At 44.5% G+C, this 20,243-nt stretch overlaps 1 protein-coding gene across 1 annotated transcript in view; it reads right to left on the bottom strand.

Moving 5' to 3' along the window:
• Nucleotides 1-20,243, bottom strand: part of LOC310800890 (protein spire homolog 1-like) — a gene marked incomplete at both ends in the record, with an annotated part of 41,505 nt that overhangs the window by 2,348 nt on the left and 18,914 nt on the right. The window contains 13 exons of the mRNA XM_083663355.1: nt 1,856-1,883; nt 2,059-2,129; nt 2,825-2,962; nt 5,653-5,798; nt 6,058-6,151; nt 6,265-6,428; nt 7,530-7,580; nt 10,961-12,031; nt 13,645-13,686; nt 15,637-15,766; nt 16,040-16,126; nt 18,135-18,299; nt 18,948-19,022. Of these exons, the coding sequence (XP_083519481.1) occupies nt 1,856-1,883; nt 2,059-2,129; nt 2,825-2,962; nt 5,653-5,798; nt 6,058-6,151; nt 6,265-6,428; nt 7,530-7,580; nt 10,961-12,031; nt 13,645-13,686; nt 15,637-15,766; nt 16,040-16,126; nt 18,135-18,299; nt 18,948-19,022 (2,262 nt within the window). The remainder of the gene's footprint in view (nt 1-1,855; nt 1,884-2,058; nt 2,130-2,824; nt 2,963-5,652; nt 5,799-6,057; nt 6,152-6,264; nt 6,429-7,529; nt 7,581-10,960; nt 12,032-13,644; nt 13,687-15,636; nt 15,767-16,039; nt 16,127-18,134; nt 18,300-18,947; nt 19,023-20,243) is intronic.

Below are 20,243 nucleotides of genomic sequence, written 5' to 3'. Positions count from 1 at the left end.
TGTAAGTAGACTGTAACAAACAGTTCAGTTTGTCAGGTGCATGCAACTATGACATGACTTTATGAAAGTTGTTGGTCTGTCTACTTGACAATGTTGCTGCAATAAAATGGTTGAAGTCAGATGTACAGACTGGAAAATTGTTCTTATATAAACCAGATGTTGACAAAGTTTTCCTTTGGGGACATCATTTGCAGTTCAAAAAGTAAGAAATCGCAATATATCGAAATATCGCAATATTCAATATATCGCAATATCGATATATCGCAATATCGAAAATATCGCAGTATCGCAATACTATCGTATCGTGACTCAAGTATCGTTTCAGTATCGTATCGTGGGCATCTGGTGATTCCCACCCCTAGGAATCAGGGCAATCACCCAATTAAAAAATCCGAGCTGAACCCAAAAATGAAAGTTATTTTCTTTTAGTTCAAATACCTGGGTATTCAGTGCACCTATTTAATAATGCATGCACACACAAAAAAATCACAAAAATCAAATTTCTTTAGTTTTTCCACATTTTTCTAGATTTCATTCACGATTTTACCACAGCTCCTCTGACATTCCAGGCCGACAGGTGGCACATTTGCCTCGATTTCTCAGCTCAGCTCCACACGGAAGCAGCTGCAGCTGCCTGGGCTCCATCCGAATAGTCACTAGTCCTATCTCCTTTTCCTACCTTTTCCTTAACCTCGCCGGAAGTAAAACACACAATGTTTCTCCCCTCCCCACGTAGGCTACATTAAGCTCCTCCTACTACTTGCTAACAAATTAATGTTTCGGTCACCAGTGGCATATTGACCCCAGAGAAGCTTAATAATGTAGCCTACGTGGGGCAAAAACAAAACGAAACCAAAAAACACTGCATGTTTTACTTCCGGTTAGGTCAAGCAAAAGGTAGGAAAAGGAGTTAGGAGTGACTATTCGGATTCAGCCCTGGTTGTCTGGTTCTCCACTTGCGTAGCGCCACAACACGATGAATCCCACTCGATTTGGGGGCAGAACACGCCAGGATTGGCCAACGCCAAATCCAGTCCCCAGAATTGTCAAATCAAATCATCGACATGCTACTATGGCCCGCCTCTCAACCTGTCATCTCAGACAAGTTTTGTTTTCAGTCTGAAACGTGACTCCAACCCACGTGCCACTTGGGTTACGTTGGGTTCATCTCATTTTTAAACCTTTCCAAGGACTCCACACAACATGGACTGGATTTTTGTGAGCTGACCAATCATAACCTCGCGTCACCAGGCTCTTCTCGGCGAGAAAGAGCCTGGCTCCCGCCCACAATTGATTTTGTCACCCTACTGGTTCCCGCCTAGAGCCCGCCCTAGACCGGATGGCAGCGTTTCTAGCTCGTCAACTTTCACGTTAACTTGACAATTTTACCCAAGTATCAGAATCCTCTTTCACCGTTTTGACCGGTGTGTCAGGCGGTGGTGGCGGAGATGCCATATTGCATAAACGTTTTGTTTTATGTAACGCTAGCTTTGTTTTGATCAGACTCTAGTTTAGGTAACATCACCGCGTCAAGCTAACGGCAACAAAGACGTTGTTAGGCGCATTGCCATCCGGTGTTAATTCTGGGTCCGGGGTTTACGCCCCCATGACAAAAAGCGGGGTGGAAGGTGCCCAGACTAGACCAATCATAACAAAGAGAAGGTGGGATTTCACACTTCCTAAGCAGCTGACTGGCTGCTCTGCCTCTGCTCATGCATGTACTAGTGTTGGTTTAGTACTTCTATTATACCATGGAAACAACATGTGCCATATCAACAGCTCAACAGATGGAAACAAACATCACATGATCTACTTTTTATGTAGCCTAAATAATGTGAGATACAGTCTGACTTACCTTTTTACAGCACTGTGAACACACAGGCCTGCAGGGAGAAGCATGAGAGAGAGAGTGAGAACAAGAGAGAGAGAGTGAGAAGGAGAGAGAGAGAGGGAGAGGGAGAGGGAGTGGTGGAGGAGCGAGGTAATTTGTACTGATCATCAGAAGAATTTAAAGGAAATATCACATTGATTAGAGCATAATCATTCAAATTGATTTACCTTTTGCAAAATTGGCATGTGTAGGACCAGGTGAAAAAGGAAAACCTTTTGGTTCGACAACAGAAGCAAAGCTGCAATTAAATAAATTAAAAGACGATGAGTATATAAGACAAAATACTACATAATGCAAACAGCAAATATTTCGTCCAATATTTCCCCTGACATCAGAAAGAAGGCACAATATTTGCATGGTTTCTCACAGTGTCGTCTTAAAAGAGAATATGAATGCCATGAGTAATGGCTGGAAAACACCTCCCCATAGCAGGTTATGGTGACACCATAGCCGTGTTCACTCATTCACTCACTCACTCTCCCCCATGTAGTGTTTATCATAATAGTGAAGTGAACTATATGGGGAACGATCAAATGAGTTTCGGACACACTACCTCACTCTTCTTCTCCTTTGGTAAACACGACCGCATTGCATTGTGGTATATGGGAGAAAAAGTAGGGTACATTCTCTGTTCACTAGAAATTGCACTGCATTGTGAGTATTTGGTAGTGGACAGTAGTAAGAAATGGCGAACACACTATACTGTATAGTCCACTATTGCGGTAATAGAGAATGGTTTCGTACAGGGCTTGATTTGATTTGATTTGATTTATTTGACACATTTTCATAAAAAAACTTTACAAAAGTAAGGTGTAATAAAAAAACAGTCAAGGATTACATAAAAAAGCTTACGCTTATTTCCATTATGGTCCTTGTTGGTAAAGGGGAAAGGGGAGAAGGGAGGCTCATGTGTGGGATACAACAGGTGCTTACCTTTCCCTTCTTCATAGCATTGTAGATATCTTTATACTGCTGGAACTTCTCCAGCTCTGCCTTGACCAGCACCTGTCTGATGTGCATCACCTCCTCCACTGTCAGAGACAGGCACTCCACAGGGAAGCAGAACTCCTCCTGCATGGACACACACACACACACACACACACACACACACACACACACACACACACACACACACACACACACACACACACACACAGACACACAGACACGGACTCACGCACGCGTGTACGCGGACACACACACACACACACACACACACACACACACACACACACACACACACACACACACACAATACAGACATACACAGTACTCAAATGCATTCACACACAGAACACACAGGCACACATAAACAGACATGCAAATACACACACACACACACACACACACACACACACACACACACACACACACACACACACACACACACACACACACACACACACAACACAGTGGGTCACCATGACAACACCATATTAAACACACAGGGCTCAGTGTTTCTCATTCCATACGCAAACAGCCGTCCCACTGCACCTTTGAGAGCTGCCTGTCTGGGTGCAGGCTACGTTTGGCTGATCAAAATGTCCCCATTGTTCAGTGAAGAAAACAGCTTCCTGAGAGAGGGACCGCCGTGCGTAAACAACACCACTGATGACTGCTGGAGACATTCCAGGGCTGCAGAGAACCTCACTAACCAGACACTGATTCACTTCCAAGACCTGTCTAACATGACTGGAGTGTTTTGGGTCCCTTACTGTTAATGCACATTTTCACTTTTTTAAAAAGTTGTTTTTAAAAGTAAATATTTGGAAAGAAACGCCATCTAAGGTGTGCAAAATCTACATTTATTTCCATTGAACTTTATAGACTATAACTGGTGCTGAAGCATCTTTGCTTTTGTTTGTATGTTGCCTTGACTGGGTTGATTGACCGAAGGCGGGTCCTAATGTAACCACAGAGAATGTCAGCTATTGGTTGAAAGATTTTACAGGGGAAAAATCGTGGCTACGATCTTGCATCTTCTGCTGTAGAAAGTGATATTAGTGTTCTGATGCAACTTTCCAAAACACGATTGTTGGGTTCTCATTCACTGACCGAATTTGGCGTTTCTATGCCGTGTAAAGCTTAATGGGAGTGAAAGAGCCTTGAGGTATCTTTTTCTACAGGGTGTTGGTGTGTGAATGTAAAAACAGTCAGCATTAACATTACCTGAGGGGAAATGGCATGGTTCTATAAAGCTTTATGTGAAATAATTATGTTTAGGGTTCGCTGCATCACAGTTCTACTGTATCTGCTGCTGTGAATATTACCTTACAGCTTATAAAGCAGCTTAAAATATACAATACATATAAACATGAGCAGCCTCAAAAACCACAGCTGCTGAGGTATATTGTGGTCACTACAGCGAGAATTACACTGTACATTCAGTGTGCTTTTGAAATTGTTGTACTGTTTGTCTGTTGGTAACGCCTTTTTCAACAATCCTAAAGCATAAGTCACTGACTGATTGCCATAGAGTGTAAAGCAGTGTAACGACTGGTGATCTCATGACTTCCAGGCTCAGTATGCTGCATTGTGACTGAACCAGAGGCACGGAGGGGAAGACATCAGCCGACTTTAAAATTATTATTTTTTCAGTCTTGTGAATTGACTGCAGAAAAGATCCTGAAAAGTCTTTATTATGTGCCCAGACAGACCTGCAGATAGACCACAATATACAGGTCAAAATCAGATATTATATATAAATACATCCCACCACTCAATCAGAAGATACTGAGTTAAAAAATTATTTGATTTATTCTAGTGCAGATTCAAATGAAATGTGGCAACAGCTAGATACTTGATGTTTCTAAAAGTTAAAATGGGAGTTAGCCAAAGCAGAGCCTTTGAAGTGAAAGGAAGGATGATCATTCTGAGGAGATGTCACCAGAGAGTCAGTGGAAAAGGGGTTTGTGCTCTATCTACCATGGCAGCAGCCCTGCTCCAGGTCAATGATCTCTAAAGGAGTTTGTGCTCTCTCTACCATGGCAGCAGCTCTGCTCTAGGTCAATGATCTCTAGCAAAGCAGGAAACATTAGCATCGATGGACAGCTACAGTGATGATGCCAGTAAGGAGTGGGGGGAGCCTTGGCAAACCTTGGCAGCCTCTCTTCCACTGGTGTAAATGCCTCTGCACAGAGCAAAAAGCACCCTCACCAGCCCCAACACAAACGCCTCGACGGGGTGGGAGCTCCACAAGGGGTGGAGAGCAGAAGGAGCAGGGCGGCGGAGGGGGGACCAGGGATGCAACAACAAGGCTCCCAGCCGCACCTGAATGAGAGAAGGTTACGGTGCGTGTGGGAGAGAGGAAGAACAGGCTCTCTGGAGTTTGAGGAGGATGGGACAGACGTGAGCGAGTGTCTGCTTTCACTCAGCTTATTCTGCCCCGCTCTGTTTCTCTGCCTCTCTTTCTCTCTCATTAGATGACTTGGCTGGATCTGTGTGGCTGGAGCTGGGTTCAAACTTTCCCAGGCCATACTGACCTCAGAAAGCCTTAGTCGAGAGAAAGAGGAAAGATGCTGGTGCGTTCAATTTGCTCTAATACTGCCACATTATGAGCTTTCATTCAAAACAACAACGCTATTTTCTATTCAAATTGCTACTATACTCTATTGCCTCTCGCAAAAACTTAACAACAAAAGCAATTTATCTCAAACTGCCTGTTCAGACAATAACCATCTGACATTATTTGTGACCCGAGCAAATTTTTTCATGGTACATTTCATCAACTAATGATATAGTGGGGAAAATGTCTGACTCACCAGAGACTTGGAACTCTGTCTGGAGGGGGGCTGAAACTGTCGAACGTTGGTGGGGGTTTCCTTCTCGATGGAGTGCCTCCTCTGCTGGGGGGTCTTACGCCTCTCCGGCTGTGGTGTGGAGGAGATGGGCAGGAACATGGGGGGAGCTGGTGTTCACAGCGGGAGAAAAGGACAGAGGAAGAGAGGGAGATGGGGAGTGAGAAAGAGGGAAATGGGGGGGGGGGGGGGGGGGGATAGGAGGCAGCTTGGTTCAACAACTGGTTAATTCACATCCCCAAAAATGCTAATTCTAATCAAAAGCCAACCCCAAAAGCAGGAAAAAAGCAGAAGTGGAGAAGCTGCAAGATAAACAATCAATCACTGTCAGTCTATGGGTCAGTGAAGGAGAAGATAGTCCTGACTCACTTTTCTTCCCCAGTGCAGACTCTGGGGATGTGTCGTCCATCACTGACGTAGCGACACTGGAACTGCTGGCCGATCTACGCCCAATGGTCTCATCCTGAATACACCGTATATACAAAAACATCCGTCATTTGTTTTGCACAAGCCGGATGCAATTTGTGAAAACCGCACACAACCCAAACATACACAAACACAGACACTCCTACTAACATCGGAGTCGGAGCTGTCCAGCTCGGCGAGGCTGGGCGCCTTCAGCAGCCGTTTCCTCTGAGGGGCAGACTGAGACCCGGCCGCTCCTATCCTGGGAGAGGCTGATCCGTTGGCCAGAGACAGAGAGCTGGATGTCCTCCTGCCCATGTTGGGGCTAAATTCATCTGTACATAGCCACACAAGAGAGGAGCACTCAGACAGTGTGTGAGGGAAAAACACATGGGATGAACCTCAAACATATTCCTCTGATGATTCCTTGCATCCTCCCTTATTTTTTGATTAATCGGGATTCCGGCTTCCCAAACAGGAGCAACAGACCCGTTTGAAATCATACCATGGATGGTGTGTTTGAATGGGAGCTAAGGTGAGAGGATGCTATGAATCCTGGGATGGGGGACATGTGTTCGAGATTCATCCCAAAGCTAAACGAGAAGGGAAGGGTGAATTAAGTTGGTTTGAAGGGAGGCAAAGGAGCGAGCTGGTGTTACACACAGAGCGTGAATGCCTCTTTGATGAAAGACTCTATTAAGACTGTAACATCAAATCAGAAAAATAATAGCTTCTCTCTCCTGTTAGCCTTGATGGTAGCTTCGTCAACCACCGACTTGGCTAACTGAGATTTCTGGGATTATTCTGCTTCAAAGAAGGAAAACAACAGATAGAAGGTGAGGAGAGAGGGAGGCAGGGAGGGAGGAGAGGGAGGGAGTGTGAGAAGACGAGCGAGTGCTGCAAAAGACAGAAAGAGCTGCAGAGGCCGATAGGATCTGTGGGAGCCTTGAAACCTCTCTCTCTCTCTCTCTCTCTCTCTCTCTCTCTCCCTCTTTTCTTTTACTCCGTCTCATATTAGTGGGAAAAAGGGCTAAAACATCCACATGAGCTCACAGGCTCAACAGGATCGCTGTTTCTCATGTTGGACTGGAACTAACCGTCTTTCCTCCCCTCGGATTCCACAGGAACTCCGTCTCCAGGCTCAAGCCTTAACGAGTACAACAAACCCCCAGCAGTCCTCTCAACTCAGAGCAAATAGGTTGTTGCCATCGTGATAGTGCCCCACAGTTAGTCCATCATTTTACAAGCTGCCTGTGCGTTTTACATTACGTCATTGGGCTTTAGGTTTTCCGCTGTCCCTTACATTTGTTACTTACATTGTAAGCATTCAGGTCATTTCATTACAGGAGATATTAGCGTAAAGCCGGGGAGACAGACAGACAGAAAGACAAGGCCTTTGTGGGTTAGAGTGAACCATAGCAGCGGTGATACTTTACCTAGGCCCATACGGAACAGATCCTGAGGCATGCTGCGAGTTTTGCCAAAACCTAAAAGGACACACCTTTTTATTATGATCGTTAAAGGACGGATCCAGCCTCAGATCCTCTTACACTATATCATTCATTTTGGATGTCTATTCCATGATTATTTTGTGATGATGGTTTTTTTGTGTGCGGTTCAACAAGCTCTAGAGAAGGGGCATAAACTATCCATCAAAGGTGGCTGTATGAGTATATAAATACCTTTAAAGTTTTTTTTATATATTTCTTTTTTATTTTATTTTTCAGAACATAGAACAAAAACAGGCTCAGACAAAAAAAAACAAAAAAAAAACATACATATATCAACATTAATGTTACAACATGGCGCTACCAGCCGCGTCAAGTGCCTATGTGCTTGTAAGAAATGTGCGTGGAATCCCGTGCAAGGGGTCCATGAGAAGTCAGCTGAGCAAGTTACTTGTCGCTCTTAACCTCATCTAAGTAGGCTAGAAATGGGTCCCAGATAATTGTGAATTTCCTAAATGAATTGGTCCTCAGGAACCGGAGTCTCTCCATATGTATAACTGAGACCATGTCCGTCAGCCACAGCTGAAAAGAAGGTGGAGAGGGGGACTTCCACTCCTTCAGAATGAGTCTCTTGGCGATAGTCGTCCCCTGTGTCAGAGACTGTTGTACAGCTGTAGGGAGGAGCAGAGAGGATTCTGAGCAGCCGAAGATGGCGAGTTCCCCCATCGGCTGAAGGGTTATTTTATAGGCCTTAGAGTACCAATCAAATATTTTGGCCCAGAATCCAGATAGTGAAGGACAAAACGAAAAAACATGGGCTAGTGTACCCTCTGACACGTGACACCTATCACATAGTGGTGAGACAGAAGGGTAGATCTTGTGCAACCTGGACTTGGAATAATGAAGACGATGGGTGACCTTAAATTGGATCAGTTGGTGACGGTGTCTGCTGTTAATTGAGCAGAGCTGGACTATAGATAGACTCCTGTCCCATACAATTTCAGACAAGTCAACACCAAGTCCCTTCTGCCACGCCTCCCTAATCCTTTCAGTAGGGGCCCTGATACAGTCATCAAACAGACACACAAATCTAGAGATAAGATGCCTGGACTGAGGGGGGATTAACATCACATAAAAAAAAGCATGTTCATTTGGGAGAACTACAAAATCACGAATCTTGGATCGAACATAGTTCCTGACTTGCAGGTATCTGAGCCAGTGCGTGTTGGGCAACTCAAATTTCTCCCTCAGACGATCAAAGGATGTGAAATGACAATCTATGTATAGGTCTCTGATGGAAACCAGCCCCTTCTCACTCCAGGCATGGTCATTTTTGTCCGACCAAGGAGGCAAAAAAGAATGATTAAAACAAATTAGTGTGAGGACAGAAACATCTCGTCAAAGCACTCCTAACTTGGTTTAGAATTCTGACTGAGTTTTTCACAACGAAACTTCAATTTTGTAAAGCCCCAGGCTGCTCTAGCTTAGAAACTAGCATAGCTGGCAGAGAGGAGTGGGTGATAGAGCTGGCCTCAATTTTCAGCCACAGGGGGGCCCCGAGAGTTAAATTACTAGGAGTCCCTTGCCGCCAAAACATTAGAGCCCTGACATTGGCAGTAATAGTGCCTAAGCACCGGGCCAGCCCTCCTTCAGACTTGGGTTTTTGCAAGGAAATTTTCGAAATTCTATGGTTCTTTTATGGTTCTTTTCCAGAAAACCAGGAGTAAAAACATCAGAGAGAGGCATGAAGTCGCTCTTTGTCCAGTTAATTGTGTATCCGGACAGCTTACCGAAAGAGGTGATTAATTCTAGGAGAGGGCGGGATCGATTTCTCTGAGTCATGTAGATTTAAGCAATATAGCATGAGAGCAAGTGTGTTGTGGAGAATATATCCCGCTGATAAGCTGTTATCCCACGAGGCCGCAGAGACTGACTGAGGTCTGAGGTCTGAGGAAGGGCATGCTGCCCGAAACGTAACCACCGGTGTCAAATAAAAACACCCAAACTGGAGCCTCTGCAGTGTGCGAGCTTTATTTATTTATTTTTCTATATTGCTTTTATAAAACGGTTTCCAAGTATAATAATATAATAATAATAATACTATAAGTCCGACTGGCATAGTATTCTGATAGAGTCAGTTGAAACACTACTGTAAGGCGGGACCTCTAGCAAGAAGATAGACATGCGGGTGATTTGATTGGATCGTTCTGGAGACTGAAGTCGACATTGGCCAATCCTGGCGCTTGCTGAGAAGCTGAGAGCTTTTTGCAAAGCCCGACACCAGAGCCGTATGCCGACGGTTATTGAACTCGGTTACTGGAATTATACAATGGCTGTGAACCAATCAGATTGCTTGATTTGAGAGAGCCGTTTTATAAATAATAACACGTCGTCAGCGTACAAACTAATACATGTCGCAATACCGCCGACCTCCAGACCTGCAATACTTGGGTGACCACGTATTTTTAGGGCAAGGGGCTCGAGTGTGACTGCGAAGAGGGCCGGCGAAAGAGGGCAGCCCTGCTGAACCGAGCGCAATAATGGAAACCTGAAATACCTTTAAAGTCAGTCAGCTGTGTGGTATCATTGCAGTTATACATATAACACAATTACTCACTACAACATGTATTGTGGCTGCATAATTCTGGTCTATTGAAGCCACTGTGGGTGGAGAAATTAGTATTTATGCCTCTTCTACAATGGATTTCTTCCCGAATGACTGTTGTGCAAAATAGTGATGCTCTTTGATTCAGGGACTGACACTAAAACCTGACATTTACCATTGATGTTTTAGATTGCTGAAAACTGTCTGTTATCATATTCTATTGTTGCTGAATTGACAATAGATGCAACATCACATCATCTACCTTTGACCAGTTATCCACAGGAATAAGAAAAATACACCAAACAGAATGGGCCCAGAAATGCACCACCATCAGCTGTTTTTAAACAGTGTTTTAATGTTTTAGGGTAGATTTTCTTCCTTGAAGCAGTACTTCTCAGTTTTTGATTAAAACATGTCGGTGAGTATGGGGCATCTATCCATAAAACACCGCTGCAAAGTGGGTACTAAAGCGCTCACTGGGTCTGAGCTCAGAGAATGATCGATCACAGAAGTGCACACACACACACACACACACACACACACACACACACACACACACACACACACACACACACACGTACAGTACACATATACATAAATTATGGGGCAGCATGAATGAGTAAGCGTGAGGTGATGGAGCTTATGCTGTGATGAGAGACGCTGGTTTCAGTAGGGGAAGTCAAGCACAGCATTATTCTGATTTGCCTGCCTCAACACTATTCCCTTATCATCTAATTCAAAACTGCCTGATGAAGTTGTTCAAATATCAAAGGCCAAAGAGGAGTCACTACTGAAGCTACAGCTCACTATGTACTGTGTAGTTGACTGTGTTTGTCTGGTGTTGTGCAGAGCTTGAGGTGGGCTGTCTTGTGTTTGTCTGGTGTTGTGCAGAGCTTGAGGTGGGCTGTCTTGTGTTTGTCTGGTGTTGTGCAGAGCTTGAGGTGGACTGTCTTGTGTTTGTCTGGTGTTGTGCAGAGCTTGAGGTGGACTGTCTTGTGTTTGTCTGGTGTTGTGCAGAGCTTGAGGTGGGCTGTCTTGTGTTTGTCTGGTGTTGTGCAGAGCTTGAGGTGGACTGTCTTGTGTTTGTCTGGTGTTGTGCAGAGCTTGAGGTGGACTGTATTGTGTTTGTCTGGTGTTGTGCAGAGCTTGAGGTGGACTGTCTTGTGTTTGTATGGTGTTGTGCAGAGCTTGAGGTGGACTGTATTGTGTTTGTCTGGTGTTGTGCAGAGCTTGAGGTGGACTGTATTGTGTTTGTCTGGTGTTGTGCAGAGCTTGAGGTGGACTGTCTTGTGTTTGTCTGGTGTTGTGCAGAGCTTGAGGTGGACTGTCTTGTGTTTGTCTGGTGTTGTGCAGAGCTTGAGGTGGGCTGTCTTGTGTTTGTCTGGTGTTGTGCAGAGCTTGAGGTGGACTGTCTTGTGTTTGTCTGGTGTTGTGCAGAGCTTGAGGTGGACTGTCTTGTGTTTGTCTGGTGTTGTGCAGAGCTTGAGGTGGGCTGTCTTGTGTTTGTCTGGTGTTGTGCAGAGCTTGAGGTGGACTGTATTGTGTTTGTCTGGTGTTGTGCAGAGCTTGAGGTGGACTGTATTGTGTTTGTCTGGTGATGTGCAGAGCTTGAGGTGGACTGTATTGTGTTTGTCTGGTGTTGTGCAGAGCTTGAGGTGGACTGTCTTGTGTTTGTCTGGTGTTGTGCAGAGCTTGAGGTGGACTGTCTTGTGTTTGTCTGGTGTTGTGCAGAGCTTGAGGTGGACTGACTTGTGTTTGTCTGGTGTTGTGCAGAGCTTGAGGTGGACTGTATTGTGTTTGTCTGGTGTTGTGCAGAGCTTGAGGTGGACTGTCTTGTGTTTGTCTGGTGTTGTGCAGAGCTTGAGGTGGACTGTCTTGCTCCTGTCTGCACACCGATCCATTTGCACCTCTGATTAAATTCTGCAAAGTCACTCCGGCACATGAAAGGCCCTTTTGTAGGAAGCTGATGATTGTGGAAGAAGCCAAGGTGGTAGTTACGCTCTGGGCCGTTCCTTTGGCTGCGTGCTGCTGCAGCGAGTTTCCTTCATTTCAGAGTCACATTACAGCGGTAGGTTTGAGAGATGATGCACTTAGCAAAGGTGACACTTTTCTTGAGATTGTCGAGAGAACAGAAACCCCTCCCCCCCAGAAGTTATATAAGCTGTGAAAAGGTGTTCTTTTAACACTTCAACAGTTACCATTTGGTATCAGTCTTAAGTCCTCTAATGAGAGATTTGAAGTGAACAGTGTTGAAGCATTCAGGCAAGAATAATGTACTTTGTAAGCATTCAATAAACGAAGTGCCAGCTGTATGCAATGGCATAAAAACAAGAAGGATAAAAGGCATCGTTTGGAGAGTGGGACATTTAGAAACCAAGATAGTATGTCAAACCTGGCTGGATAATAAAGCATCACTAGCAGTAGTGATTGATTCAGGATGAAAACAGTGGCTCCTCTCCACAGCACTGTGAGCATTAAAACCCTTCAATAAAATACTCTATCCCAATCTGCATGTGAGGCAATGTGATCTGTTCCAATCAGCCAGAGTTACTTGTCATGATGGCATTTGGGACGGCCAGATGTTACAGTATAATGGAAGTTAGGATTCCCTCTGACAAAAAACAGCCATCATGAATAAGTTGTATGAGCCCTGCCCATGATACTGTATGTACAGTAACTATTGCTTACTGACATGTTGCAGAATCCCCTTTATTCCTCATATCATTACTTATTATCAGTAAGCAGTGTTGGGAGTAACGCATTACTCTGATTACTTTTGTGTTCTAACTAGCTAGCTAACTAAAAATGTTAGCTTTTTTAAATTCTTGTAAACTGCTATTCGTTCATTTTTAGAGTAGAAATGCCGTGGCATCTCAGACAGAAAACAAGCTGCTAATAATTGAGATGAGATTGTAAAAAAAGGAGTAGTTTTGTATATTTTATGGAAAAGTACTCAAACAAGTTTTTATTGTGGTTGAATCTTTTTTGTGTCCACCCTGTTTCTCTCATCACTTCCCTCCTATCAGTGTCCTCCTGCTGAGCAGACCAGTGTCCAACATCATGACGTTTCACCACCATGGACAACAGCCAACCATCACCAACCACTGAAGCATGACATGAAATATGTGTATTGTGTGTGTGTGTGTGTGTGTGTGTGTGTGTGTGTGCGCGCACACACGCGTGCGTGCGACGTGCGTGTATGTATGTGTGCATGCATGCATGTATGTATGTGTGTGTGTGTGCATGTGTGTGCGTGCGTGTGCGCACGTGTGTGTGTGTGTGTGTGTCTGCGTGTATGTGTGTATGTATGAATGTATGTATGTATGTATGTATGTATGTATGTATGTATGTATGTATGTATGTACTGTATGTATGTATGTATGTATGTATGTATGTATGTGTGTGTGTGTGTGTGGGGGGAGAGGGTAGATAGATGAACAGCCACATCAAGGAGGAAAACAGAGATGGAAAGCCAGGTAAGCAGGGAGGGGACTTTACCTGACGCATCAAAACTGAAAGACATGCTAAGTGGCCGAAATACTGCAAGGAGAAACAGTTACGGCATCGGACAGTTATTGGTTGGAATTAGGAGGTTAAATTAAGGCAAAAGTTAATACATAAGAGGATGTCACCTGCCTGTATTTGGCAAGAAAAGCACTGGAGAATAATAGTTTTTCATCACATTAAATAGAAAGATTTCAAATAAACCACAGCCAACGGTAAGAGATACTGGCACTCAGAAAATAACAGTATTCATGTACAGCAGTGATACTCAACTTGCGGATGGAATTACAACAAAAAACAAAAACAAAAACAAAACAAAAATTACAGGGCACCTGAACGCAACATGCAAGATACCCGCTGAATAAGTGTCCAAATGTTCATGTCATTCTGGCCAATACTCCACTTCTGTTATAGCATTTCAGTCTGGAATATGGAATATGTTTCAATAATCTATGATTTAGCTGCTAAATTGTCAAATACCGCCGTCTGCTCACTACCCAGGCACTTATGTATGTAATTAAAGTCGAGCTGAACCCAAAAATGACTTTTCTTTTCTTTTGGTTCAAATAACTGGGTATGCAGTGCACCTATTTAATAATGTATACCAAAAAAATCACAAAAATCTAATTTCTTTAGTTTTTCACACTTTTTCACATCAAAAGTTCATTTTTCAAGATTTCATTCATAACAGTAATCTACAGTTTGCTGACGTCACCTAGTACTATCAAATTTCTACCCCATTTCAACCAATCATATCACGACATGGCAGCTGTCAATCAAATCTTCATTTCAGGATAATTTTCTCTTCCAAAAGAAAGAGAAAATGGCACCTAGTGTCTGTCATCTGGCAGAATTCCTATCCCATAAACTAATTACTAACTTGGCCAATTGTATGTTGATATACACAATAAAGAAAACTGTAATGCTTAAGAATGCAAAGAAATGTAACTGGCTCATTAAAACGCGCATTCCAGGAATATCGTATTTACAGCAATAGCGATAATGGCACACGCTTGAGGGCCTGGTTGTCAGGGGTCGCCCCTCGGAGATTCCAGGCGGGCGGGCAGCACCCATGCATCGGATTGTCCGCTCGTTCCGCACGAAGCAGCTGCCTGCCTGGTACTCAGGGGGATCCCATTGGCGTAGCACGACAACACGCTTAATCCCACTTGATTTGGGGGTGGAACATGCCATGATTGGCCAATGCCAAAGCCAGTCCCCAGAATTGTCTAATCAAATCATCGACACCCGGCATTGTGCGGCTTGTGGTCCGCCTCTCAACCCTGTCATCTCAGACAAGATTTGTTTGAGTCTCCGACGCTCGCGCTATTACATTTGCCTCCGGTTCACTTCGACTTTAACCTAACTAACTTAAGCTAACTAACTATCCTGTGTGCACAACATTGTCAGACTAAACTCCGGCTGACACCCCAAAAACCTACAATCCGCTACAGAAGAATGTACTGTATATTGTTTGTTTATTAACTGGCCCCTGGCCTTCTATCATTTCACGAAAGTGGCCCCCGGGCAAAGCAAGTTGAGTATCCCTGATGTACAGTTTGCACTATATTGCAAACAATGTAGTAAAGAAAATCATAATATAACAAATAATATGTCAATAATTGACATTACTTGCAAAATAAATGTGGAAAAAATTAGGCGGCATTCAAAGTGTAGCTAAAACAGCAATGAGCAGCAATGAGCAGAGGTACAAATAATAGTGTAGTATAGCACAAACCAAAGTATAACCAAACTGACCACAGAAACATAGTTCGGAAGCTGTGTTATAAAGCTATGTTTCTCCTGTGTTTTTGTATTGTTTAAAAAAAAATTACATGATGCCCAGCAGGTGCGAGTGAGAATCATTTATCAGCTAGACTCCATACTTCAGCTTGAGATGGCTTTGTGTGGGTGTGAGTGTGCATTTGTAAGTGTGTGTGTTAGAGAGAGCTTAACAGAGAGAGACAAAAATAGAAAGGTCTTTACCCAGTCTTCCCCGGCTGATGTGGTCCGGAGACACCGGTCGAAGTTTCCTCTCTGCTTTGATTTCCTCCAGGATGCGCTCGTGGAGCGTGGGTGGAGGCTGAGTCTGCGGCTTCAGCTTACGGGCTGCCACCTACCAGGGGTTGATGATGGGAAACAGATGTAGTGGCATGAAGTCATTGGAATACAATAAACAGTGATACCTATTAAAAGTACAGTCTGTAAACTGTAATAAGGGTTTGCTCTACTTCATATCTTTCAATTTTGGAGGTTAAGTAACTGTACAATCAGTGAAATCGTATCGTAAGGCTGGTCTGATCTCACTGACAAGGGTATCCATAGGCTGGAATAGTATGTGAACTGTCTTTTTTTTTTTTTAAGACTAGGGTCTTTAGCCTCGACTCACAGGGTTGAGAGGCGGTCTGGACCTGATGAATTCCAGGATGACTTCATGGGCACTCTTCTTTAACCTGGGAGGAATGTTTCCATTCACCTGGAGAGGAAACAGCAGGGACAGTTTAAGAACAATACAGGTTAACATAGGAATAATAATAATACATTGTATTTCTAGAGTGCATTACATCGTACTCAAAGACACGTTACAGCAAAACAGTGCTTTAAAGCAAATGGTACAAAAGTGGTGATAATAAATGAATGACATAATAAAAATAAATAATGTGAGCATCAAGTAGAGGAAGAAAACAGTGTTGATGGTTACAAAACATGCCTACCTGTAGATTCCCCCTAACCTGTTTTAAGACAATCATTTATCAATGACACATTGGATGGTTTGAGAAGGAAAGTGGGACAACTGCCTACCAGATGACACAATGAGGTCCAGGAAAGAATATGAATATTGTTGGCTACTTCATCAAGAACCATAACAACAATACTAATGGCTCCCAGTCCACAAACAAAATGTACTACCATCCGGGAAACAATACAAAACAACCTGCGAGATTATTTAACAGACACAATTTTCCCTGGCTGTGTTTTAAGGGTGGAGATTTATGATGAATTAGTGCAGCCCCAAGTGTGACAAAACAAACTGAAATGTCCATACAGGCATAGTTTAGGCTAGGCTATAGATTAGCTACAGCCTAACTGTAGGCTGTAGATTAGCTAGACCAGATGATTACAAAGTCTGAGACGATGGGCCTCCTCTCAGATAAAGCATGGAAAAAACTCCATGGAAAAAGCTGCATTCACTCTTATTCAAATGACTAAAATAAATCACTCACTGAGCCTCCCCTGAAAGTCTTTGAGCCCCCTGGGGAGGCCCACCTCCCACTTTGGAAACCTCTGAGCTGGACCTTTTGATTGTTATAGTGTTTAGGCTAAGATTAGATTAGAGTACAACAGGGCAGACTATGCTGTAGATTAGTTAGATTCCTTGTGTGCTAGTTAGTTCCGGTTAATGGCTAGAGTAGTCAGATTGTCTGAGCTGTTGCTCGTTTGGCCTGGCCGCTCTGCTGCTGGTTCTACTGTGTCGCTGCTACCTCAGCCTCAGCCGCTGCTGCCCCGGCTGCTGGAGCTGGATGGCCAGGCAGATTGAGTAGCTGCTGTATGCCCTAGGGCTGGGGGATAAATGTCAGACTAATTGTTTGTTGTCAGTGGCTCATATCGCCTGGTAACTATAATACATAACTTTATTGCTAAAATTTACTTGACCCCTGTGACTATTCGTGACCGTATCGTCCCAGTATACCCTGTATGTTCTGTCTGTTCTGCTGTCTCTCCTGTTCCCCCCTTCCCCTGCTCTCTTCCTAACTTTCTCCCTCTCCACCTCCTCCCTTTCCCTGCTCTCTCCTCCCCCACTTTCTCTCCCCATTTCTCCCCTTCTCTCTGTCTCTCTCTATCATAAGATTGTTCAACCATGTTATTATTATTATTACTGTAATTTGTTATTGTTGTGTCAGCCAGATTTAGCTAGACATATTCTCTGTGAAGCCCTCTGAGACATGCTTGTGAATTAGGGCTATACAAATAAACCTTGCATCACCCAACAAGGAGTGATGCCTTTTCTCCTCAATTGTACTTGGCCAATTCCCTGTCTGGGTTGCTGCTCCACCGCCTCTGTCGATCTGGAGAAAGTTGTAGACTAGCACATGGTTCCTCTGATATATGTGCAGTCTGATGCTTCTTTTCACCTGACAGCGAGGAGATTCACCGGCAGGATGTAGCGCGTGGGAGGATCATGCTATTCCCGCCAGTTCCCCCCCAAACAGGCACCCCGACCGACCAGAGGAGGCACTAGTGCAGTGTGCAGCCACCAGGACACATACCCTTAATACGGCTTCCCACCCACAGACAGGGCCAATTGTGCCTGCATGGACGTCCGACCAAGCCAGAGGTAATGCATGGGTTCCAAACTGCGACCCTCATGTTGGTAGGTAGGGAATGTACCGCGGCGCTACGCCCCATTATTGTCAAATTAAAACGTAGCAACAAATTATTTTGGTGTTCGGGAATCAGTGGCCTGAGACAAATCAGACACTCACCAGGACCTTGCGTAGGTTGTAGCGTTTGGACCTGATGTCGTTCATGAGCATTTCATAGGGAGTGAGCTGGAACTCGATGGGCAGAGGGTTGTACTGGCGCTCCTGCACCTTCTTCAGCTTGACTCCGTCCCGCAGGTCCCTCATCACCTGAACCCAGAACTGAGCCTAACAGAGGGAGGAAACGGCAGCATGGGAAAGAGACCCCAGCATGGAAGCAGAAAATACCATGACCATGGTTAGACGATGGCATGTACCTGTGGTCTGACCTCTCCATACGCTCAAAAGAGGAGGGTTCTTCAAATGCTCTTTGGTTTGGGTAGTGTCTCTATATTGATATAGAGCTGTAATGATGCAGAGAACCCTCTGACTTGTCATAATAAAAAATGTCAAACCAGAACAAAAGACCCAATGTAGTTCTTTAGAAATGGGTTATTTCCTACATTCTTTACATTCTTTAGAGAATCTTTCTTAAAAGGTTTGTAGGTGGGTAAGTGATCAATAGTGGAAAAAGGAGCTTCTTGGTTTCTTTTTAGAGAACAATTTAATGCAGAAGTGTTGGTACACAGGTAACCTGCACAGGTTTACAATACAATGTACAACTTCAAAAAATAGGAGACACGGCCAAGAAAAACGCAACACGTTTCAACCTCACTGGGTCTTCGTAGGTGGGTAAGTGAACATTTGAGCTAGTCACACCGATGCCACAATGAAGTGAATCCACTCTCCTCTTAGCCAATTAGCCTTTGGTCAGGTGGAAGTAAGGTGCAATCCTGTGGCCAGTTGAGGTCAGAGGTCAGGAGTCTGGTCACATACCCAGTCAGCATTCTGCAGCTCATTCAAGTCTCTGCCAGGATCGTCTGACGACGCTCCCTCCATCTTCCGGAGGTTCTGGGGTACAGAAAAAGAGAGGCAGTGAGAAATATACAAAGGAAATAGGAATGACAGTGCGGAATCTCAAAAAAGAAAGAGGCTAAAATCAAAACAAAAAGGCTACATGTGTTACTGATATGTTACATCACATGATCACATCCTATCCAGTATCTGCAGGAGTGCTGTGAGGAAGTCACAGCTGTTTCTCCAGTTCACACTGTCATTATGTTACTGTCAGACAGACACACCCTCCAATCAATTTATATTCGCTCATCATTGATGGCTGATGGAAGCTTAAAGTCTCTGATGGACTACCAGGACCAGGGGCCCTATCTTGGTACAGGCGATATCCCCTATTTGCGCTTGCGCACCTGTTTGCGCATGCCTTAACGGCGGGGACACACCGGTATGCGGAACTTGCGCGCATGCGCCGCGCAGCGCACCTCCGCGCAGAAGTCGCTTAAAGTGTCCACACAGAGAGCGCAGCTCACTTTGCGCGCTCTGCTCGTCCGCTATATATTTTGCCCCAGATATACTGTCTTCGTTATCATGGGTAGTAAATAACGACATAAATACTTAAAGTAATATGTTTGGGATAACTGTTAATGGCTACCTTCGGCGTTATAAAATGCAATTGCATCATATTTGTCTGTTCTCCTCCCGTTTTCCCAGTGCGTGCTGGTGCTGTTGTAGAGAGAAGGCGAGTCCTAGCTCTCTACTTGTTGCTCTGCAGGCAACGAGCCCCTAGAAGCCGCTCCCCATCTCCAACTGCTCTTTCTCTCTTTTCACACTTCCAAAGGGGCAATCAACAACATAAATAAACATTATTTCACTTTGAAATTGGTTTTATTTGACGAATGTCGCGTTTCGGAGTTCCTGTCTGCCCTGATCTGATCTGTTCTGCTTGACAGAGTCGCTCACGGGCGCAGACGGCCGCGCAGGAAAATAGAAATCCAGGCTGAGTTGCGCGGCATGAGTGTCTGCTGAGCTGAGCGTGAGCTGCACGCAATTCGGTGTGGACTGACATATCTGTTAACATGGTGTCCCAAAGAAAACTGGCTGCGCACAAGGTAGCGAATGGTCGCGCCACTCAGCTTACGTGCAGGAGTCGCGTGCGGTGTGTTTTCACCGTAAGGCAGGGAAGATAGCAGTCCATCTTGTGTCCAGGTGTTATGCCGAGTTTTGCACCCCCGCCTGGCAGCAGCTAAATGCATCCCCACCTCACGGGAGCATATTGTA

This window comes from Poromitra crassiceps (genome assembly GCF_964638095.1).
Source record: "Poromitra crassiceps genome assembly, chromosome: 1".
NCBI lineage: Eukaryota > Metazoa > Chordata > Actinopteri > Beryciformes > Melamphaidae > Poromitra > Poromitra crassiceps.
The sequence above is the reverse complement of the archived record's forward strand: the minus strand, read 5'-3'. Positions and strand labels throughout refer to the sequence as shown.